The 25,482-nt window shown below is 43.1% G+C and overlaps 1 protein-coding gene across 1 annotated transcript in view; it reads right to left on the bottom strand.

The window, feature by feature from the left end:
* Positions 1 to 19,719, bottom strand: part of LOC129724944 (uncharacterized) — a 1,074,712-nt gene extending 1,054,993 nt beyond the window's left edge. Inside the window, exon 1 of the mRNA XM_055680233.1 lies at positions 19,197 to 19,719. Within this exon, the coding sequence (XP_055536208.1) occupies positions 19,197 to 19,337 (141 nt within the window). The 5' untranslated portion in view covers positions 19,338 to 19,719. The remainder of the gene's footprint in view (positions 1 to 19,196) is intronic.
* Between the last annotated feature and the right edge of the window lie 5,763 nt (positions 19,720 to 25,482).

The raw sequence follows: 25,482 nt of genomic DNA, 5'->3' as shown, positions 1-25,482 counted from the left end.
TTTGTTTTTGTTACATAAATTTAACCGTAAAAGAATTTCTGATCGATTGATGCCAAAACCTCGAAAATCTGATTATAGATGACTGCAAAATAAGCGCTCAAAACCTGACCACTTTTCTCTGGTTGAATTACTAGATTTTCAAATTCAGGGGCCTATCTTCGATATAAACGTTAGTCAACGTCAAAAATCGGTTAGTAAATCAAATAGCCCATATTCCAACTGCGCATTGTACGATCGCTACCGAACAATAAGTCGAACAAACAATTTAAAGGCTATAATCGTTCAAAACTAATTAGAAAGGGTCCGGTTGTGCTGCAATGTTTAGCCTTGCAAGCAAACCATTCACTCTCATGTGTAGATTTAATTTGAGTTAACTTCTCTAATTGCCAATCATCATCATCAGTACCATCATAAGCATCATCATCATCATCATCATCATCATCATGAACACCATCAGCAACAGATTCGTTTGTCGGTTTTTTTTGTTTCGGAAAAACGAAAGAAGTAAACTGAACAACTCTGAGTGAGCCATTTTCACCTGCTCAACAAGATAACGACTACTGAGTGGCTGAAGTTTGCATCTTCCTTCCTTCCTCCCCCTTTCTTTGCGAAAGATGCCGCGAAATCGGAGAAAAAGTGCATCGCTACGTAAGTTCCGTGCATTCGCCCAAATGTTCAACATGCCGGCACGAACCACAGTATGGCATATCTTCGCTTCTAAACTGAGATGTAAACGCACAAACAGAAGTTCCGAACCAGTATAATTGAAGTGGGTGTAACAATCAGCTAGAGATAGAGGAAATTTTATTGATCAGGTGTGTTGTACACGAAATTGACATGAAATTTTCTTCCGCCAGGTTCGGGTACCTGTTAGAGATCGGAAAAGAAGTATACTTATGTTGAGTTGTGAAAACAACACCGATGAAGCAATTAGTGTTTTTTGTGGAGTGGAAATGGTTTTGAATTCGAAATTTTGAAGCCTGCAAATCTGCGGCTGTTGAAAGTTTACCAATGTTACCCACATACTAATGATATGGTCGGGAAAGCAACAGCGCAAAGCATATTCTTGAAGAAATTTCAACACGCTGAAGCAGCATACTTACAATGTTGTTGTGTTGTTGATCGGGCGAATTTTATTTGGTCTCTCTGATTAATTTGCGTAACATAAATAAAAGATCACGATCAATTCAAGGTCTATTGGTTCAAACAAGTTGCTCGTTACAAAGTCCGGCAATTGAAGTGCTACATGTTGGGAGCTGCGTAGCCGCAAAGTTACAAAGTCCGCTTTTTTAAGCGAATGGTCGTGGGTTCGAATCTAAGTAGAATCAGGCCATTCGATGTCAAAACTGGACTTGAAGTATGGGTTCATTCTCAGGCTCCCCACCGCTTACTCTTCCTTTACGCTGAAATCTATAACACCTTTGCGTGACTTTCTCTTAACAATACATAAGTCCCTCTTATTAATAAAACTGGCCAGAAGGACGCAGTACGAAACTTCTCCAGGGAATTATAATTGGTGATATTTGGCAAGAGGAACGAGCATCGGTATAGTAGAACAGTAAGCGGGTAAAAGGAAGAGTATCACATTACACACAAGCACTGATAAACAATAACAATAAGCATGCCACTTCTCAATAGCGGTATTGTTAATAATAAAAAGGCGGGATACAGCAGACACCCGAGCCATATCTCACGGTAGATCTAATGTTCTGATCGCAGTGAGGAAGTCCATACAGAAAAAAAGTGCTACATTGATACACACAGATCAATTTATCAAAACAAAAACATTTTATTTCAAATTTATTCAATTTCACTTGAAAATACATCACTTTTTGAAAATCCGCCAAGTTCAAATTCCCCTTTGAATTTAATCACTCGTAGACGATGAAGAAATTGATCGCACGAGACAAGCAGGTGTTATCTTGGTATTTTATTTCAGGCTGTTTTCAAGAGCAGGCTTCGGCCTTCAACGTACCTTAAATGGCGTAGTCCATAGAGTTCAAGTATGATGAACTCGCTGGCCATTCCGAGCTCGAAAAGAACCTTGGGAAATGTTCCGCAATCCAGAGTTGGGTTTCCTTCGCTTTGTGAGCTCTGTTGGAAAACCCAACCCTTCGTACCAAAATGAAGACGTTCTGTAGAACTAGTTCGCGATATGTATTTTGGTTGATCTTTACTCCTTCAGAGACAAACAGCGGAGTCCGGTTATTCCGGCCCAAACCATTACTGATGCTGGTTTCTGTAGTCAGGTGGCCATTTGCACGACAACATAGGATCGTAATATTTCTGGTAAACAAACTTAGTCGTTCTGTTTATTTATGAGGTACGGTGAAGAGTTTATCGTTAACATTTTTCAACCTTCCTTCCTAAGCGCTTTTTACCAGCGTTTACGCTCTTTTTATCCGCTTTTGTTTATGCCTCACCGGAAGTTCTTGAACTTTCTGGATCTTGCAGGGCTTGGTGCGAAGTTTATCTTTTAGAATCTGACGAAAACCTCGGTCAAATACGTTGAGATCTAACACCCACTTAGTGGCACTACGTCGAGAAATTCGCTGAAGGCGTTATCCATACCGGTTTTGATACTTTCATTCTCCAGGTATTTTTTGACTGTGCAGTATACAAAACTTCTGCATACACGTATATCGGACAGCTCGCGAACTATATCCTTTGGGGCCATCCACATACCACGTGGACAGCTTGGGGGGGGGGGCTTGGGTAATGTCCACGGTCCATACATTTTTTTTTAGAATTTATATGGGCAGTTTTCCACGGAGGGAGAGGGGGGGTCAAAATCGTCAAAAATCTGTCCACGTGGTATGTGGATGGCCCCTTTCCCGTTTCCCAGCTCCACTGACAGCTAAGACACAATGAAAATAAAACGACAAGGGATCATTAAATGCAGTTTCGTGTGCAACGTGCTGATGTGTGTTGAAGTAATGTAGCGGTACAATTGCCGGACCCCGCAAATTGAAGACAACCGGTCTTATTTGAACCTAAACTTCGTAGGGCAGCGCTCTTCAATGCTATCGAGATGTTTGTGGCTCAATATTCAAAGCAAGTGCTGATGGTGTTTATATTTTTATTTAATTTTTTTTTTTTTTTGATAGTGGAAACTAGCAGCGTTCTGATAGTTTATATCCGCCACCACTCAAAACTCCGTTCATGTCGATCGCAAAGATACCCGTGGTGAGGGCCGGATTTGAGTGTTAGAAGCCCGGAGCAGATATTTTCGGAGGCAGCCTTTTTTCTTGCAACAAAAGATAGGTCGTCACTTAGTCTTCTAATCCAGATAGATATGCCTCAGAAATCATGTTATTTTAGCTTCGAGTGGTGTTAGCATGTCTGATCTCCATGACCAGAATTTGGGAGGCCCTTGAGTCGGGAAGCTGGGGCGTTTGTCCCTCACCCCCACCCCCCTTTAAATACGAGTTTGTCCATGATGCGAGTTGTTATACGCATTGGTCTGTTGGACGAACTGTTCTTCAATGAGAACATACTCGACCCGATACAGAATTCGCTGGTCAAGTGATTCAAGCCTCTCTCAAATTCTGTGCAGTCGACTCAGAGCCGTAGGTACCTAATGGGCTAGGGGGGGCTTAACCCCTCCACGCAAAACGGAGTAGGTACGGCTCTGCGTCGACAATCACCGTTTGCGAGGGAAATCGTGGACAATACCGAGCGGGATTTATGGGTGCCCGCGTCACCACGGACCAAATATTCGCGGTACGGCAGATCCTACAGAAGTGCCGTGAATATAATGTGCCCACACATCATTTGTTTATCGATTCTAAATGGGCATACGATACAATCGATCGAGATCAGCTATGGCAGATTATGCACGATTACGGTTTTCCGAATAAACTGACACGGTTGGTCAAGTCGACGATGGATCGGGTGATGTGCGTAGTTCGGGTTTCGGGGACACTCTCAAGTCCCTTCGAATCTCGAAGAGGGTTACGGCAAGGTGATGGGTTATCGTGCTTGCTATTCAACATCGCTGTGGAAGGTGTGATTCTTAAGGCTGGTATCGACACAAGTGGCATATTTAGAAGGTCTGTTCAACTCTTTGGCATCGCCTATGACATTGATATTGTAGCACGAACCCTTTTTTTATAGAGTTGATGCACTTCTCAACAAGTTGCTGAGAAAATTTTACCTACCCCTAGCAATCTTCATGGGGGTTAGGCTCTGTAGATTTTAAATTACGACGTAAAGTGCTCCCAGTGAGAATGATTCTCTTTCAAGGGAGCACGAGAAAAGTTACTCTAAGATTTTAACATAAAGTAACTGACAACTAGATAATGATGATAATTTTTTCAAAACAGTTGTGGTGGTAGCGATGATGGTGGTAGAGATGGAGGTGGCAGCGATGACAGCGAAGGTAGCGGTAGCAGCGGTGGTAGTGGTGGAATCGGTGATAGTGGAGGAGTTGACAAAGATTGGTAGTAGTTGCTAATGACCAAAGGCTGGGATTTAGCTACTGGAGACGACGAGGTACAGGGCAGTTAGTGTTCGAACAAAGTTTATTAGTTTAGACCAGTCATATCAGAGACAGTACTGTTGCGCATAAAATATTGGTCAATTTTCAACTTGATGTGTTTTCTCAGCATAGTTTTGAAGGAGTTCATGTTGCTAGCAGATTTACACACTTGCGGCAAAGCGTTATGGCTCTTGAAACCATTGTATGTTATCTTTCTTCGTCTCATCATGGTATTCGGTCTGGCCAGCAAGAAATTTCCGGTTTGCCTTGATGCACGACTGTATTGAATTCTTCTTACGACAAAGTTGTGATGCACCGATAGATCCATGATTAGCTTGTGGACGTATGTCAGTGTTTGGAATTCGTGCAAAGCTTCTATAGGTAAGATCACGTCCTTTTCACCGAAGTACAGTTGAACTGTTGGGGACCAGGAAGGTTTCTTTAAAACGGTCTTCAGACAACGGTTTTGAATGACCTGAAGTTCGCGCAGATTCGATTTGCAGGCTGAACCCCAAATAGCAACCAAATATTGCAGCCGGGAGTGGATTAACGAAATATATCACTTCAACAGCCATTTTTGCGGAATAAACGAGGTCAAGAAAAAGCAAAACACCACACAGGGAGCTCAGCTTCATCTTTAATCGATGGATGTTGGCGGACCGACTTAGTGTAGAGTCAAGTGTAAGCCCCAGGAAAACATATTCTGGAACTTCTTCGACTTCTTGTCCTTGAATTTCAAGCGGTAAATGAGGTGTGATCCGTCTCCTTGGCAAGTGCATAAACATATATTTTGTTTTCCGCAAGTGTCGATATCTCAGCGGATAACAACAGATGTGGCTGCGTTGGTTTCTTCACAGATCACTTTTAAGTTTGGTTTATTTCAGTTCATGTAACACGTTTTATTTAGCTTTTCACTTCATTAATTTTTCTCTTGATTTTGAAGGTTAATTTCACTTAATTTAAATATATTTCAGTTTACAAATACATTTTTTAATCTTATATTCAACTTTAACTTATGTATTGATTGGAAACGCACTATCAGGGCTCATTTCGAGTACTGAATACCATCCGTGTCGGAGTAGAAGAGGGGTATTTCACGTGCTGGAACGCTATTTATACCTCGGTGAATATTCTAGCTGGCGGAACAAGGAAGTCAACAAATGACAATCGGCATTCTGCATCGATGACAGTTTGATGGGATGACTTCGAAAATTCGATGACCGAGGGATCTTCGCACAAGGTTGTTTATAAGTTTGACAGCCAGGCCGCGCTGGTTTATTCGTATGCGAACATCCTGGCCCCTTCAGAAATCATCATTTCTGATGACTATTGGTTGCTGTTCCCGTGATGACAGACGTTGACTGTTGACGTTTCCGCTTCTGCTCGAAGTGGTTATTGTTATCGGCGATCGAACGTGGTTCTTCCAGCTGTATCATTTTTGCATTGTTTTTTCTCATTTCAGGTGATTCAAATGTTGAAATTGCATCGGGATGTAATTAGCGACGAAATTGGTAGATGAGATGACTCATTGCTGTTGTTTTGCTTCGGTTTCTGGTCGACTTTCGGTTGGTGTTGGTGATTCATTGGACGGTGCGATTGGCAGCAGGCAAATTTTGCTTACAGGACGAGTGTAATTACCTTGGGCGGTGCGGAGTGTGACCACTCGTATGATTCCATCGGCTCCTGGATGTAATTGTTCGATCCTAGCGGTCGGCCAGAGCATTGGTGGCGATCTTTCGTCCATAAGCAGGACCAGTTGACCCGTATGTAGGTTGATAGGTGGGTCGCACCACTTTGTTCTTGGCTGTAAAGTGGCTAAATATTCCAGATGCCATCGCTTCCATATTATCTGGAATTTCTTTTGAACTAGCTGCCAATTGGTTAGTCGATTACAAGGAACTTCCGCAAGGTCAAAATCAGGAACGGATTTGAGTGCGGACCCAACCAAAAAATGACCAGGAGTAAGGACCTCGTCGTCAGTTGGGTCATCGTTTAGGGGTGTAAGAGGACGTGAATTCAAGCAGCATTCGATCTGCGTCAATAGTGTTTCCATATCGTCGTGGGCGAGTAGAGTAGTACCGAGAACCCGCACAAAATGCTTCTGGGCGGAGTGGATGGCTGCCTCCCACAGGCCGCCAAAGTGTGAGGCCTTGGGAGGGTTGAAAATCCATCGTATGTTGTTGGCTGCACATTCGGTGGCTAGTGCTTGGTGGTGTTGCTTGTCTTTGATTAGGTTGCGCAGCTCGTTCGCTGCACCGATGAAATTTCGTCCGTTGTCTGAGTAGATTGTGTTGCATAGTCCTCTTCGTGCCACAAATCTTCTCAAAGCTTGCAGGAACTTGGCTGTAGTTAAGTCGGTAACCAGCTCTAGATGAACAGCACGGGTAGCGAAGCAGACGAACACTGCAACAAAAGCTTTTTTGGGACCGGCGCGGCGGTGGGGTGGTTTTAGCAAAATAGGGCCCCAGTAATCTATACCGGTGGTGGAGAACGGTCTGCTTGCTGTGACTCGGGAGGACGGTAACTCCGACATAAATTGCTCCAGCAGTTTAGGACGAGCTTTCACACAGGTAATGCAGTTTCGGACGACGATTTTTGCCAAGTTTCTGGCCCCTGTGATCCAGTATCGCAGGCGGAGAACATTCACCAGTAGCTGAGGGGCGGCGTGCAAATGGTTGTGATGTAGTGAACGAAGCAAAAGAGAGGATAGTGGGTGTTTTCCTGGTAAAATAATTTGATGTTTACTATCGTAAGGTTGGGGCGCTTGAGTTAGACGGCCCCCGATTCTCCTCAGCTGATCACTGCCAATAAAGGGTTGAAACCAACGAAGTTTGGATTTAGATTGCATTGGTCGTGAGTTTTGCAGTGCAATCCATTCCTCATTGTACGACTGTTGTTGTACCAGACGAATGACGACGGCTTCGGCTTCTTGTAGCTCTTTTGAGCTGAGGAACGGATGTGCTGGTGATGTAGACGGTTCGGAAGTTGGTTTGTATCTTCGAACGAAACGGCGACAATATGCGATGATGCGTAGTAGTTTATTGTAGTTCGAAAACTTGCTCACTAGCGAATCGATAAATGAAGGTGGGGTGACGGCTGCTGTTGCATTCACTGGTACCTGGCGTGCTTCAAGAAAAACATCCTCGTTTGGTGTAGATGTCGATTGGTTTGGCCAGAAACAAGGGTCGAGCTGCAACCATGGTGGCCCGTGCCACCACAGGTCGTCGTTCAGAATTTTTCCTGCTTCTGTTCCGCGGGAGATGCAATCCGCGGGGTTGACTTGGCCAGCAACGTGATTCCAAGTGCAGTGTGACGTTACCTGTTGAATTTTTGATACGCGGTTGGCAACGAAAGTGACCCATGTGGTAGGAGGTGCTTTCAGCCAGTTGAGGACAATTGTTGAGTCCACCCAAAAGTAGACTTCGCCAGAATGATTCAGAGATTTGTGAACCTGTTGGAACAGCTCCGTAGCTAGGCGGGCGCCACACAATTCTAAGCGGGGAATGGTCTGCTGCTGAAGAGGGGCAACGCGAGATTTAGCTGTTAGTAGTGCAACTTTGATTGTGCCGGTAGCGTCGACAGAGCGAAAATAGCAACATGCGCCGTATGCATGCTGTGAAGCGTCTGAGAAGAAATGGAGTTCAATCGACGACGGAGTTTCGCATAGAACCCATCGCTCGATTTTCAAATCGTTCAGTCGCGGAAGTTGATTGCAGTAAGCCAGCCATCGCTCCTTGATGGCCCTTGGTAATTGATCATCCCAGCCCCACATTTCTCCAGCGTCATTTTTTAAAGTCCACAGCTCTTGCATGAATAGTTTTGCAGTCGTGATTACGGGCCCCACTAGTCCAATGGGGTCGAAAAGTCGGGCAATTTTCGAAAGAACATTTCTTTTGGTGCTAGTTATTTCTGCAGGATCAGATGTTAATGAGATACGGTAGCGATAGTGGTCGGTGGCAGGTTCCCAATTTAATCCGAGTGTCCTTATGCATTGGTCACGAGAGAGATCTACTGGTGGTACTAGAGCCAGCTTATCAGTAGAGACGTCACGAAGAACTGCAGGTTTGTTAGATGCCCATTTACGTAGGACGAATCCTCCTCTTTCAAGAAGTGAGGTGAGTTGTTCTCGAAGTTCGATGGCCTTCTCTATGCTTTCTGCTCCGGAGAAAAGGTCATCCACATAAAAATCCTTGCGCAGGACTTGAGCAGCTTCTGGAAAGTCGTGTTGTTCGTCGTCGGCCAGCTGTATTAAAACTCTTGTAGCTTGAAAAGGTGCACAGGCTGTCCCATAGGTAACCGTTTTCAGCTCGTACGTGTCCAGTGGTAAATCAGGTGAGTTTCTCCATAGGATTCTCAGCAAAGCGGTGTCGCGGTCATCAACCAAGACCTGGCGGAACATTTGTTTAGCATCAGCAACTAGCATAACGCGATGAGTTCTGCCGCGAATGATGATGGATCTCATATCATCTTGGACGATGGGCCCCACCATAAGTGCATCGTTCAGGGAAGGGCCTTGGCTCGTTTTCCACGACGCATTATAAACGACGCGAACTTTGGTGGTCGTGCTTTCTTCTCTGATAACAGCCTGGTGCGGAAGATGGTAGCAAGGGTTGGGCGGTGTTTCGTAGTCGTCGACTTTTTTCATATGTCCCAAGGTGGCGTATTCGGTCATAAAGTCGACGTATTGTTCACGAAGGTGCGGATTCTGAGCCATTCGCGTTTCCATGGCTCGAAACATTCGGAATGCGGCGCGACGGTTGTCGCCAAGCCGGGCTTAGACATCAGGTTTTACGGGTAAGCGAACAATGTATCGTCCTTGTTCGTTACGAGAGACGGTTTCTTTGAAGTGAGTTTCACAGGCGGCTTCTTCGACAGAGTGGCATGACGACGGATTTCCCTCTTCAATAGTCCAGAATCGTTCCATCATTTGCGTCAAATCGCCGATGGTGGCAACATTTGCGACGAACGGTCTGTTAGATTTTGGGCTGGAAATTCTTCCTGAAACTACCCAACCGAACGTAGAATTAATGAGAGGCGGAAGATCATCGCCAATTCGAATTCGACCCGTGACGTTAAAGACCTCGAAAAAGACATCTGCCCCTAGAACTAGATCGATTACTTTGCGACTGAAGAAAGCTGGATCTGCAAGCTGGATCCCGGGCGGAATGTTCCAAGTAGAAGCATCGATGGAGGTGGAGGGCAAGTCCAATGTCAACCGGGGTAAAACTAAACATTCAACTGTAGTAGAGTAATTGCAGACGCGTGATTGGATTTGTGGGAGAACTGCAAACTTAGCGTTGACGGTAGCTTGACCGATTCCAGAAATAGGGACGGAAACCTTTCTGCGTTTGATTTTTACTGTTTGGAGAAATCTTTCCGACACGAAACAGCACTCACTGCCAGAATCGAGGAGTGCTCTAACTACATGCTCAGTTCCATTATCATCGACGAAAAGGACCACGGCGGTGGCGAGAAGTACACTAGTATGTTTAGTTTCAGTAGCGGCGCAGCTGGGAATCTCGTTAACAGTCACTGTGGCTGATGTTCGTGGTTGGGTTTCAGAAGTGAGATTCACTGTTGACTTCGACGACGCTGTATGATGTTGGCTCGCAGCCATAGCGGGTTTAGTGGAACAAAGTTGAGTATGGTGACGGTTTTTGCATTTGCGACACGAGCTGGAAGACTGGCAGTCCCGAACGACGTGTCCTTTACGCAGGCAGTTTCTACATCTCCTTTTCTTTGTCCTCAACGCTCATTTTCGAAAACGTAGGACACATGTAGAGCGGGTGATGCTCATAGCAGATGCAGCATTTCCGATCAGTGGAGAACTGGCTGACAGTGTGACAGGCAGTCGGACGTTGGGGAAACCTTTTCGGCTGGTTTAACGACGGTACGGAGGGCGGAGTTTCCACGCTGTTTTCTTTTAGTGTTTGAAGAACAGACACTCTTCGCTGAATAAAGCTTGTTAAATCTTTAAACGAGATACCGTCCTTGGACGAAGAGTATTCTTCCCAATCGCGACGGGTAGTGGCATCTAGACGGACGCTGAGCATTCGAATGAGAATAAGATCCCAGAACTCCGTTTTCTCTCCTAGTTGCTGTAGCACTTTTACGTTTGACTCGAATTTTTCGACCAGGGCGTGTAAATCTGCTGCCGACTCGCGTTTGAGGGGAGCGAACTCGAAGAGGGCGTTAAGGTACGACTGTTTCAACCGTGGCTTGTTCTTATAATGCTCTTCCAATAAATTCCATGCAACGGGGTAATTTAAAGCTGTGATGGGAATCGTTTGAACAAGTTTAAGAGCATCACCGGAGAGCGAAGAGCGAAGATAGTAAAATTTCTGAATATTGGACAGATCGTTAGATGAGTGCACCAGAGAGATATAGAGGTCATGGAAATTCAGCCAATTATCCAGACTCCCATTGAAAACCGGAAGTTTTATGTCTGGTAGACGAACGTGGGATGACGTAGGGCCTTGCTGGTTTGAAGTAGAAGTCGAGGCGGGAGGTGTCGGAGACGACTGTGGCGATTTATTTACGGACAGGAGAAAGCCTTTAACCCTGTAGTACGCCGATTCGTAGGTGGCTCGATCCTTCAGATGCTGTTCCATACCGGCTTCATCTAGAGCTTCTAGTTCCGACTGAACAGTAGAGAAGTCAGTCCACACTTTGTTCAGGTTCTCCAGGCGAACCGGTACTTCTGGAGCGTGTTGATCCTCTTGGTAGTTATCTGCAAACGTTTTGATGAGCGAGAAGGACGTCTGCAGACTCTTCATTCGATTTTTAAGGGCCTTCACTCGTCGCTCGTTAGACATGATGGCGGGAGGTAAGACGAAGGCCGGAACGTAAGCGAGAACGTAGATCGGTCTGTGAAATCGAAAGCAACGCGGAGCACAAACGTGACAGGTTGTGAAGATTTGGAAATATAATCACCTTCTCAAGGCAATTTATATGCCTTGTATTTGAAATTTTAGCAGCAACTCGAACTTATGCCGGACTACTTCAGGTAGTGGCCAAATCCACGGATAGCAATTAAGGGGTGTTCCAGATGACCGGAGTGCGCGGCCCATCCGGTTCGAAGGACCAGATGTCGATATCTCAGCGGATAACAACAGATGTGGCTGCGTTGGTTTCTTCACAGATCACTTTTAAGTTTGGTTTATTTCAGTTCATGTAACACGTTTTATTTAGCTTTTCACTTCATTAATTTTTCTCTTGATTTTGAAGGTTAATTTCACTTAATTTAAATATATTTCAGTTTACAAATACATTTTTTAATCTTATATTCAACTTTAACTTATGTATTGATTGGAAACGCACTATCAGGGCTCATTTCGAGTACTGAATACCATCCGTGTCGGAGTAGAAGAGGGGTATTTCACGTGCTGGAACGCTATTTATACCTCGGTGAATATTCTAGCTGGCGGAACAAGGAAGTCAACAAATGACAATCGGCATTCTGCATCGATGACAGTTTGATGGGATGACTTCGAAAATTCGATGACCGAGGGATCTTCGCACAAGGTTGTTTATAAGTTTGACAGCCAGGCCGCGCTGGTTTATTCGTATGCGAACACGCAAGTTTAGGGACAGCATATTGGATCTGAAGTAATCGTGCAAAAGAACTAGGTCTTGTTCAATCTGCCGCTGAACAGCTGGCCTTTGGGTACCTTTGTAGAAGATCGATGCATCGTCAGCAAACAAACAGAGACTACCTTCCAAATTCAGTTTGCAGATATCGTATATGAACAAAAGAAAAAGAATTGGGCCAAGGTTGCTACCTTGCGGTACACCGGTTCTAATGAACCGTTCATCACTGCAACTATTGCCCAATGCAACAAACTGCAGGCGATCAGTGAAATAACTTCCAATTAGAGATTTTGAAACTCCTCTAAAACCAAAAAACTCAAGCTTCCCAATAAGAAGTGCATGATTTATTGTATCGAACGCCTTTTTCAGGTCGATGAAAACCGCTCCCGCCAGCTTTTTGTTATCAAGAGAGTCATATATATCTTCCAGTAAGTCGCATGTAGCGCTTAACGTGCTTGATCCTTTTCTGAATCCATATTGGCGAGAGAAGATCAAGTTGTAGCGGTTAACGTCTGAAACTATCCGCGTAACTGATATTTTTTCCAAGATCTTGTCGAGAACAGATAAACAAGATATGGGTCTGTAGTTATTCAGTTCTTTTGGGTCACCGCCTTTGAAAACTGGTATCACACGGGCAGTTTTCAAACAATCAGGAAAAATACCAGTGTTTATTATTTCATTGAAGACTTTAGTTAGCAGTTCAGCGAATAGTGGGTGATGATCTTTTACAAACATTGGTGGTATTTTATCGGGTCCTGCAGACTTTTTCGTGCTAAGACCATTTATCAGAATTGTTGTTTCGTTAACCGTAGTTGGAGTGAGAAAAAATGAGGTTGGGTGCGGGGTTAGAGTTGAAAACCGTTCAATATTCCTATCGCTTTTTATTGTGGCTGCCAGGTTAGCTCCTCGTTAAATACCGAGCAAACAGAACGCTTTGAACCCTTGAGAAGATGACGGAGACTTACATCAAAGTGAAGGCTGAAGCCGGATGAATTGAACTGGCCATAAACGTGTAAGTATTCCCCAGCCTCAGCAGCGAGCGCTGTAGGGACTCCCTGAACACAGCCTCAGGGTCGGCTTACTAAGGAAATTTCGCGGTTCCAGGAAAATGCTTGTCTGAGTCTCTATGTACACAATTTTTATTACTAGCATTCGTCACCCACTTTCTTATCTCTAGCTAACCTTATTCACTTTCGTTCTTCTCCGGGGCCCCGTTTCACCGTCAGCGCACTGTCCACCTTCTCGTTGCACCTGGTTCCTGCACACCCACGTTCTGTCCGGCGTCGACTTGCGGCCTTTGCCGCCAAAATGGCTCCTAATCGGCGTCCTCAGTCATCGGCGAAGGGTCCAACGGGATTCTCGGCGTACTCGTGTTTAATCCAAAACAGCGGGGTTCTGGGAAATAAGCGTTGCTTTTTTTAGCCTGGTTGGCTAACTGGTGACGAGGCAATTGTTACGGGACAAGGAGAGTGCCTTACCTGCTGTTTACTATAGCCACACACTTTTTACTGTCTCCTTAGAGTCGCTTGTCTTCTTGGTTTCTAATTTTCCGCAGGTCGTGACCGTTCAATTCGGAACCTGGTTACTGAGTAAGTGTAGTGGCTACAGCAGGTCATTCCTCAATTTTCGCGCCAATAATCGTAGCCGCGCTTTTTCCCCATCTGTCATTTATATTTTCGCCTGCTCTATAATGGGTGCTGGTGTCTGGAAAACCGATGGGTGGTGGGCTGCGTGCTTTAGGGTGCGGTAGACTAACTCTGGCCTATCTGTGCAGGTGCGTGGGGGTGTGACAGCAACTCACGACAAACCCTTCCTGTAGATCTTGCATTGCATTTCCAATGCCAGCGGTTCATTACTCTCAGCAATCCCTACCACCTTCATTGCTTAAGCTAGCAATGCTTACAAACGCATCGAAGACTAAATACATGAGAAGAAGAGGTTCCAGAGAAGTATAAACCTCCCACCACGAATTCATATTAGCGGTGATGAGATCGAGGCGGTAGATGAGTGCGTGTATCTGGGCTCACTGGTGACTGCCTTATGGCAGGAAATCGTGCCTACTTTGGACTCCGGAGAACGCTCCGCTCGAATAAAATCCGATCAGACTAGTAGTCCTCTACGGCCGCGAAACTTGGACCATGCTCGTGGAGGACCAACGCATCCTTGGGGTTTTCGAACGGATGGTGCTGCGTACCATCTGTTGTGGAGTGCAGATGGAAGATGGATTATGGCGGAGGTGGATGAAACACGAGTTGCATCAGCTACTGGGAGAACCACTCATCGCTCAAACGGTGAAAATCGCGAGACTACGGTGGGCTGGGCATGTCGTTAGGATGTCGGATGACAACTCGGTGAAAATGGTTCTTGATAACGACTCGACTGGAACGAGACGACGCACAGTGTGGCGAATTGGTCTGTTGGTGCGACAAAACCTCATAACTCCCTAATAGTTGTTTCTACACTGTTCATGTCTTTGGCAATGTTGTTCAGCATAAAAATATCTTTATGAAAAATGTATTAGGGTAGCTTTAATTTTCTTCCTACACATAGCGCTGACATCTATATTCTGAATAAATGGTGCTAGCCATTTTGTTTCTCTGAAAAACTTGTTCATATCATCAATTGACATAAAGTTGTCGAAAACTATAAAATTGTAGGATTGACCGTTAACGAGATATAACTATTTTCATTATTCACAAATTAAAACCCCATAGCTCCTCCAATTAAGTCATAGAATACTGGTGTCTTCGGCAAAGTTGTTCGAATGATTGTGATCTATCTCTAATGTTTGGTCTAGATCAGTTTATACTTATCTAGATCACTTTGTTCGAAATAAAAGTTCAACAACATTTTAAGTTCATGTTATAGAGATCTCAAGTGTCACGCGAAGTTGATCAACTGTATACGATTGACCATTTTTTCACACCATGTTTTTATTTAGAGGATTTTTTTATCTAGAAATCTTTATTTTAGTTTAAAATATTATATCTTTCTTCTTACATTCAAAGCAAGGAGGTTTGGCATTTTCAGGAAAAATTTTTGGCAGGATTCCTCGTACATTCATATACAACATGTATTGCTTTAGATCACTATTTGATCTAGATCGCTCTATTTTGAAAGTGGAATTCGTTTTGCTACTCTAGTTTAAGTCTAAGCGATTTGGTGTCCTTAGATCAGTTGTTAGGATCGTACAATTATTTGTATCGTAGTTTATCGCCATGCTTAAAATGTGTTTAAGTCACTCTTTTTCACACGCATACACATACACATACACGCATATACATACATTATGATTCATGATACAGGTCGGACTCAATTATCCAGAGACTCGATTATCCGGAAACTCGATTATCTGGAATTCGATTATCCGGAGTTTTAGACTCGATTATCCGGAATCTTATTTTTGGTTGTCGTTCTTAATTTTCATTCCGAAGTTTCACCTTTACCATCCCTTTCGACATGTTTGTTAGCATTTATGTCACTTCCGGCATATTTTCCTGTGATTTGATAATCCGGAAAACTCGATTATCCGGCATGATTTTTTTTATGTTCCGGATAATCGAGACCGACCTGTATATAACAAAAATGACTACATTTAAATAGATGGCAGAAACGTTTATTCATGGTCTTCCAAATCATTTTCAACGTAAAGAAGTCTCACGACAGCTTTTTTTTTGTTTCGCGGGTATTAGTTGAATCGAAGTTTGTTAAACAGGACACAAAGGAATATAACCTGATGTAACCAACATACCGTTCAATACATTAAATTCTGCTGGACTTTTGGCTGTGCGCTTCACGAATTAGTGAAAATGTGATGTCGTCATGGAGCGCTGCCGCGAAACGCATGATTTCTACGTAAAAACATGCTGTGCCAAAAATCATATAACTTTCAAAGCGGCAGGAATCGGCAGCTAAAGTTGGGTTTTTTGAATAGCTGAGACTGAAATCTTTAAATTTAAGAATGAAATAAAGATGGTACTCGCTGGTAAATTACTTTTTCAAATGTTTGAATTAGTGAAAAATTGAGTTTTTTTATCTGTGTGAAACGTTGTGCTCAATCGTGGCATGATAAGATACACTTATTTATCGAAGTTTTTTCCTTAAACTCATATTGAAGAGATTTCATGCATAATATCATTATCATCACCCCAGATGGTCTCGAGGTACGATGCTGACCTAACAAGCCAGTCGTCGTAGGTTCGAGTCTCGGCTCGGGAGAAACTGTTAGTGTCAGTAGGATCGTAGCGCTAGCCCCGCAATTGTCCTGTACACTAAACAGTCGGCTGCGAAGTCTGTGTAAAATAAAACAGAAGGTCGAGTTCCGAATCGGAATGTAGCACCAAGGCTTTGCTTTGCTTTGCTTATCATTATTTATTAGGAGAACCTGCATTTTAGAGAACTTTTATCAAATTTTAAACCCCAACTTCTCCTACCTCACGATGTACTAGAACATGCGATTTCTTTACAACCTACACGCAAAAGTTGGACTGTGCGTAACCACATCAATGTTGCGTTTTTTCAGGGCAATCTCTGTACTGTTTCGGAACCAGTACAACGAAAGTGCGAATGTTCAATGTATTGGACGGCTCAAAATCGAAACACTTTTGAAGTATTAACCGGTGCTAGTATTGCCAGGCTGATTCGTACTGGTATTGGCAATATTTTCCAGAATGCTGCTATCGTTAAAGCGGTTAAAGCAGTGCAAGGTAATCAATACTGATGATTTTGATACTGACTAGGTTAACGCATAAGTGAACTGATCGATTCACTATCATGAATCCGGTCATTCAAAAACATCATCAAATCAATAACAATTAAAAAGACATTGGATTTGCTTCAAACATTATGCATTTAACGACGATTCTGGTTTTATTCATATGCATTCGGTTCAACGTTACTGGCACCAGCGTCAGTAAATTCTGTTGCAACGAGGCTCGCTGTTGGCTGTTTCGGTTGCTGACGGTGATTAGGGATGCACGAGCTTTTGATACGCACCGGCTCATGAAAGTAACCAGCAGTTTTTTGAGCGCCCCAAAACTGGTCGTTTGCCCAAAAACGAAGTGTACCGAAACACTATGATTTTGTGTGTATTATAGATATTCTGATTTGAATTTCTGTCAATGTATTCATTACGCAATTGTTGCGTTATCCTTTTGACACGTTTGTTGTGTAAAAGTCAGAGCATTTAATGTGCGTTTTGAGAGGACACATCGGATGATGTTAGATTAAACTTTTGCGTGGTCTTGGTCTGTTGGCATTCTAGTTTCTGCAAAATATCGATTTCGAATCAAATGTCGGAAAAAAAATTCTTAGGTTTTGTTCAAGCTTTCGTATGGGGCTGCCCCAGTGTGCGACGGGCGCGCAGCGAGCAAGGTGGCTCGATCAAGTTAAAGACGTCCTGTGGGTCCTCTGCAGCCATGGAGCGAATTGAATGGAGACGACTTCTTCGAACAGCGAGGGACATTTCGGCCTGGAGCTGACTGGTAAGGTAAGTAAGTGATTCAAGCCATGTGGCTTACTATTCTTGGAAGCTACAATCACATCGGCCCTTATCATTCACCTCGATATGCAAGACGTGTTGACCGATCGCTCAAGTGCTGCGTCTGATAAAAAATACAAGAGCTCTGAGAAACACAAATCTGCACAAAATCTCTCTCGAGAGTTGCAGATCCACTTCAACCTGGCCAAGCCATCAAGCACGTTGGCCTCCTCTATTTCTAGTGCCGATGGGGTCATTAAAGAGAACCGCTTTTATCGCACCATAGTCCAACATCCTCGTGATATGTCCGGCCCATCCTAATATTCATCCAATATTGTCCACGACATATCAAGTCTATAGAGAATCCACGGTTTCGAGTCCATAGAGAACTACTGGTCTAAATAGGGTTTTGTACATCATCGACTTCGTGCAATGCCGTCTTTAAATCTCGTTACTTGTGTTGTTGTCGGCGGTTACCAAGGAATCCAAGTATACGAACTCATCTACCACTTCGAGTTCATTGCCGTCCTGGATCACCGTCAGTGGGCAGCGAGTGTTGGTTTCTCTTGGGCCTCTCCCTTCCATACACTTGATTTTTGACGCATCGATTTCTAGTCCATTTCTACTAGCCTCCACTTTTATGTTGGCTTTGATTCCCGTCCGTCGTCGCAAAGCTATTTCTACAATAACGCTCAAGTCGTTTGTGAAGCTTGTGAGTTGACTACCTTTGCAAAAAATCGTGCCTCCTAATTTGATGCCCGCTCGTCAGATTACACTCTCATAAGCAATGCTGAACAATGTATATTTCAAATGTGTAATTCCAAATTGTCTCAACCCTCTGCGCGCTTTGCTGGATTTCGGGAGTGTCCCCATTACATAACACTTCAACCGATCCAAGGTAGCTTTGATAAGTCATGTCAGTTTTTGCCGAAGAGTGAAAATTTGATCCGTAGTAGAGCATGCTTGCGTAAAGGGAATGGCGGGACAAAATCTAAGAGAGAACTTCGTAGGCGGCATTGATCAACATTATGCCCTAGTAGTTGACCTCCCAGTTGGTCTCGAGGTACGATGCTAATCTAACAAGCCAGTTGTCGTGGGTTTAAGTCTTGGCTCGGGAGGTACTGTTAGTGTCAGTAGGATCGTAGCGCTAGCTCCGCAATTTTCTGTACACTAAACAAACAAACAAACAAACTACAGCTTCCATCGATCTCACCGGTAGTCTCGCTTCCTCCCAAATCCTAAAATTCACCAGAGTGCTGCTACTGGTTTCTCTTTGCCATGTTTATAGAATTCTGTTGACAATCCGGTTTTTCTTGCGGCTCTATTGTATTTTAGTGACCCTTTAGGGAGCTTCAGAATAAGCTATTATATTTTCAATTGGGTCTACTTGCAGGCGTTAGTTTCATTACTCAAAAACTGGATTTGAAAATGTCTTTTTACGCATTAGCCTGTACACTGCTTCTAATCTGTATACACTTTTCAAACAAATTCAATTGAAAATAACTTGCGATAGCAGTTTACCTCTGTTTTTACAAGTGCACTAAAGACTGAAGATATGATGACCTTTTCAAAAATTCAACTACGACCCGTGAAACGTTTTGTTATGGCCAACTCAACAAAACTATTCCTCGAAGTAATGCAACCTACCTTATTGATGACACGCTGCATCCATCCGTGTGCAATGGAGCTTACTCTGCTGTAAGATTCGTTCAAGCTATCCATTATGACTTTACCAAGCACGTTCACGTTATGCAGAAATATTAGAAAATTATCCACAAAGTTAAACATTTTTCACTTTTATCCAGTTGAAAATTCACAGATATTCGTTTTTGAGAATTACAGTAATCTACCACTAACACCAGTTGAACACATGCAAAAATGCATCACTCACTTTTTCCTGGTATACCGTTTATTATCAACGCATCACATCCGAGTGTTCGCGACCGGCGACCGAATTCTACTAAAAATGAAACCCGGCGAACGCCGCTGCCCAAAAACAATCCACCACAGAAGTAAAATATTTGCAAGTTTAACCACATCAACAATGTTGTCCAGTTTACAAACCGTCCGCCCGAACCTTGTCATGTTCTTCACCATCGTCGCCCGGTGGTAACACAACTGAAAATAGAACAAACCCTGCGTGTTCCCTGTCCCATCTGTATGCGACAAAGTGAAAAAATTTCTCTCTATCTCGCTTTGTTCAGTCGCTTATTGAATAACTGATGGGCTCCGATTTTCTATAATGGGCATTGTTTGTACATCACCCACACCTTGCTATTGACGATCGCGCATCGCAATTTCGAGTAACTTTCCTTCGAGTGTGTTCTCATTCCAAACGTTCAACCGTTGCAACGGATGAAACAACCTGCTAAAAAAAATGACAAAGAAGCCATAAAAATCTACACGTAAAGGTAATACAAAACTTTGTTCTCCTAGCCACCCGCTTCCTTCTAACGCTATACCTAACATGATAACAGTAGCCAAAGAGTTGAGTAAGCAGTTCGTGCCTCAGGAGTTCGCACCAAACACCAAGTGACCATGTTGAACGTCACCCCTCAAGTGTCCGATTATTATTTACCATATTGATTGGTTCGATTCCGCCTCGAGCTACTTTCCTCTGTATAATACGGTAGGTCATTGCTGTGCCTTACTGGTAGGCAGTATTACAACCTGGCAGTATTTGATCAAATCGTTCGTGGTGAGCTGGAACTACATGTTCCGTTGGAATAATGCCTTTAAAAGAATCTGTTTGTAGAAATAACAAGAATTAGCTTCAAGCTTAAGTATATGAAATTGCAAACGCAATTCACTAAACTAAACTCGCTAATTCTAAGTATTGCTAAATGTGAAGTGATAACCTTTCACCGCATTGAACGGCCAATACTTTTTGATTATGCTGTCGACGGAGAAGTGCTGCGCAGAGTAGATTACGTCAACGACCTTGGAGTTATACTTGACAGAAAGCTGACCTTCGATAGTCACCGTACTGCAATTATTTCGAAAGCAAGTCGGCAATTAGGATTCATCGCAAAAATTGGACGTGACTTCAAGGATCCCCATTGTCTAAAAGCTTTATACTGCTCACTTGTACGACCCCTAGTAGAAAACGTAAGTGTGGTTTGGAGTCCGCACCAGCTTTCATGGAACCTGCGCCTCGAGCGTATACAGAGACGTTTCGTCCGATTGGCCCTGAAAGAACTACCTTGGCGTGATCCTACGAATCTGCCACCCTACCCGGATCGTTGCCGCCTGCTTGGACTAGACACTCTAGAGCACCGCCGCAAAGTACAACAGGCTGTATGCATTGCCAAGATTCTAAACGCTGAACTGGATTGCCCGAAGTTGCTGTCATTGATGAATTTCCGTGCATCTCAACGTATGCTGAGGCCCTCTTCGATGCTTTTGAACCAATTCCATCGCACGAACTATGGTTATTATGAACCTGTTGCCTTTTGTGTGAGAACATTCACGAGTGTCGAGCATCTTTTTGATTTTGGTGTGCCTAGTCATATTTTTAAACGTAGGTTAACTAATTCTAGTTACTTTTAATGATTATCCTTTTTCATTAAGACTTTATGTCAGATGATGCACTTAGAAATAAACAAATAAACAAATAAACTAATTTCTTCTCAAAGTAAGCGCTCAGTATTGAACTAGAATGGAATAAAATTAAACAAAAGTAGGGCTAATAAAAAAGCATGACCAACTAATCTTTAATTATAGAGTGTTTATACCCTAAATATTTTGTCATAATCATATTGATGGGATACATTATATTTTTGGACGATTGTTATAGAAAATAAAATAAGAACACATTATTTGTGTAAGAACAACCTCCCCCCCCCTCCTTCCCCACGTGTCTTTAAATGTTTGTTCAGTAGAGGCAAGAAACAAAAATTACAGAAATTATTGCGAGAATAAAAATCGCAAAACAAGCCGTTGTGATACCATGAAAGATGTGCTCAATAATATGCTTATAACCTCTGATCCATTGCTAGCGCAGATTAGAAATATAGCTCAAATCTCAAACAAGAACTCAAGAAAGAAACCAAAAACTTGGTTCACTTATCCTGAGACGAAGATGAAGGCTGAATCCACCCGAATTGATCTAATAAAATACAGTTTGGTAATTTATATTGTTTCCCAAAAATGATAATACATCTATGATGTTGACGAAAAACTAAATAATGTCAACTACAAATTTTTTGATAGTTCATTTCATGCCGTCTTGAAAGTTCTAATATATCTGAAGTGGAACATACGTACTTAAGGTGAAACCTCATTGAATCCAAAAATGGCTGACTTCGAGTCACCACTTCGAATTTTCAAAAGCACAAGACTCGGAAATAGTTAATGCGTTCCCTGTGAAAATGCTATTTTATGTTTACTGTGGTGAATTTAATGAGGCTTCACCATAATTCTCAGTATAAAATAACTATTGAAACTTTGGGTTTATGAAGAATAAAAAATATATATCTTGTTAACGGTAAATCCCACAATTCTAATGTTCTCGATGATAAAAACAACTTTCTCGAAGAAACAAAATGGCTATCACCATCTATTCTGAAGATTCAGGTTGGAAACTTGGGAGATGGAACTGCAAATCGCTTTGTTTTTCAGAATGGATAATCTACAGTTGTTGTACAGGACAGAAGGTATAGAAAAGGGGGCGGCAGTTACTTTCTACCGGAATTGGAATTGTGGCCTCACCAAGATACCGATCAACGCGAGGATGTGCAAATTGAGGGGCGATTCTTCAAGTACAGTATCATCAACGTGCACTTCCCACATGAAGGGAGACCCTAAAGCGTGAAGGAAGCGTTCTACGTGCACCTGGAGCAGGTCTATCATGGCTGTCCGCGACATGGAAATCGTTATCGGGGACATGAATACTCAGGTAAGAGAGGAAGCAATGTACTACCAGTAATCGGGACAGATAGCCATGCCTGATTATAACGGCCATCGGAGCGTGAACTTTGCAACCTCCCGTGGTATAGTAAACCAAAGTACCTTCTTCTCCCGCAAATATATCCTTGAAACCACCTAGAGAACACCTGACCTACAGGCAGAAAATTGACTCGACTAACGTTTGCGGTAAAAAAATGGACAAAAATTGCCGATTTTTCATGGGTTAACCTTTAATCGCACTGAACCAAACTACTCCGAAACTACTCATGCATCATCAATCATAGTAACCCATGACTAAGCAAAAAAAAATGACAGCTCTATCAGTCAAACTCTAACTGTGATGGCGAAAAAAGTGAAGCTACTCCGTTCAGAAGTGTGCGCGTTCAAAGAACGGTATCCCGCCGCGTCAAAAACGGACATCGTGCTACACTTTGTGGACGCCGGGTAGGACACTGAAAAGCTAGAATGTCCCTATGAAAAGCTATAGCTGTTCAAAGTTAAGTATGTCGATTTAAATGCAAAAAATCTTGTTTTCTGCCAACATTACCAATGTACCGGCGTCAGTAGTATTCTCATCAGAAGTAACCTGTCGTTACGAGTTTGTACACTCAGCTGGATCAAGCAAACAAATTTAGGTCAATATTCTAGGCGTACTAAGAATCTATAACGTGTTTTAGAGATTACTTCTGATGAAAATCTGACTGTCGCCGGTACACTGGCAGTGTTGGCAGAAAAAAAGATTTGCAACATAAATTTCGACATACTCAACTTTGAACAGCTCTAGTATTTTTTCGGGACACCCTAGCTCTTTGGCGTCTTCTGCCAAGTTGTTAGGCATCAAAAATCCTACCATTTGAAGTTATGAAACCTATGGTTTGAGCCATTTTGAGTTCTTTAGGATGGAAAATGCATAAAAGTTGGTTTTTCCATACAAATCTCCATATAAATTTGAAATGCAATTCGCCAAGCGGAGACAAAACCAATCGATTTCCGATAAATTGAGGATTGTTAGGGGCCCCAAATAAAGCAAAAAAAACTTGGTTCTGGCTTTCTGCTATCAAGTTTCGTTTTTCCATATAACGATTTCCCACCCTAATGGACATACATGTCAAGAAGCGGCAGTCTTGTCACTAGTCTCGAAGTTGCAGACAATGACGCAGCGACAGCGGTTGAATAAGATGGTCAAGTCGATTTTCCCGACGAATCGCGACGTGGCAGTGGTGATGGACGACGAGACCTATCTCACCCTGGATAACAACGACTGGCAGGGTACTTCGTATTTCACTTCTCCCACGATGGCAGTGAGCTCCGAGGTGAAATTTATTGAACACACCAAGTTCCCCAAGAATGTGCTGCTGACAATCAGCAAAAACATCATATCAAGAAGACTGGCATCTCTGGATCGACCCTATACAAATGACGAGCGTCAAATTAAACAGCGCACTCCATCTATTGAAGGTGGGCTCACTACTCGAAGCGATCGTTGGAGGAGATGGAGCGGCTTAATATCGATGTGGTACCGAAGTCGGCGAATCCGCCCAACGTCCCCCAGCTGCGTCTCATCGAGAATTTCTGGGCAAACTTGAAGCGCGAGATCTAGGGTAATCGCTCCATTATTATATCTATTTGCTTCTCAATTTTCTCAAGGGGCTGAAAGTTTTACGTTGAAAATATGGTAAAATTTGACGATAAATTGATCAAGAAGGTGTGATGAGATGAATATAGGTACTGAGATGAATATAGGAGCTGTTACCCTATTCCAACAATTTTGTCCCAAAAACGGAGGAGGAATTAATGAAAAAAAAACGAAGAAAGAGGTACACGCATGTTTTCGTTCGCCATGGCAAAGGTTTCGGTTAACTGCCGGAAGGCCGCTCGCAAGGGCGTAGAATTTTTTTGCAAATAAGATAATATAATTACCATTGATGGGAAATTTATCCAACTCAATTCTCTGTCTTAGTTTTTTTTTCCATCACCATCTGAAAAAGTCCATTTTTTTACTGCAAACGGTACGTTATAATCGACAGCAGGTTTTTCTTTAAAGTCAACATTTGCACATACCGCAGTATGAATATAGATTCGGAGCAATACCTAATAGCTACTGTGGGATTGTGCAGGAAGAAGCGCATCGACTGGAGGCAGCACTACCTACGGAAGAGCAACTTGGCGCTGCTAAACTTGAAGATGGTTGGAGGAGCATTCAATCCGCCATAGGTAGCACTGCTGTAGCGCTTCTACATATAAGGGCTCCGAATCTTAGGAACGACTAGTTTGACAGTGAATGCAAACAGTTATTCGAGGAGAAGAACGCAGCACGGGCAAGAAAGCTGCAACACCGTACGAAAGTGGACATGACAGCCAAAACTCAGTTCCGAAGGGAGGATCGCAAATAGGAGGACCGATATCGCGTAGCAATGGAAACGCTGTACCAAACTAACGACACTCGGAAATTCTTCGAGAGGCTGAACAGCTCCCGCTACGTGCCGCAAACCGATATGTGCAGGAGTTCGGACGGTAACCTTCTTACGGATGAGTGTGAGATGATCGAGAAACTAGAAGCAGCACTTCGATGAGCATGTGAACGACGATGCAGTAGAGCGCAGGGACGGTATGGCAGTTGATCTTAGTGCGCAAACAGAAACCAACAAGATTCCAGCTTTTGATCTCCGAGGCTGACTGGAAAACAATAAAGCTGCTGGAGTGGACAGACTTAAATTTCAGAATCGCAATGAAGAAAATTTGCATAGCACAGTGGAAACACTAAAATATGAAACCTACCAAATGCGTCGACTTCTGGTTCGGGTACAGAATAAACCAATAAACAATTGTTATAGTTCAGGTAAACAAGCAAGCTAGTTATAGTTCAGACAAACAAGCTCAGGTTATGTTATATTATGATGACAATTCATTAAAGAATAGTTATGAAAGTATTTTCATATCAAAGTTTCTCTAATTCAAAGAAGTCATCAATTCACCGAGACGAGAGAATCTTGTTGCGAAGGCCGTTCACAAAACTTGGATGGTT

The sequence above is a fragment of the Wyeomyia smithii genome, chromosome 2 (assembly GCF_029784165.1).
Source record: "Wyeomyia smithii strain HCP4-BCI-WySm-NY-G18 chromosome 2, ASM2978416v1, whole genome shotgun sequence".
In the NCBI taxonomy this organism is placed as follows: domain Eukaryota; kingdom Metazoa; phylum Arthropoda; class Insecta; order Diptera; family Culicidae; genus Wyeomyia; species Wyeomyia smithii.
This window is presented reverse-complemented; position numbering and strand designations above follow the sequence as displayed.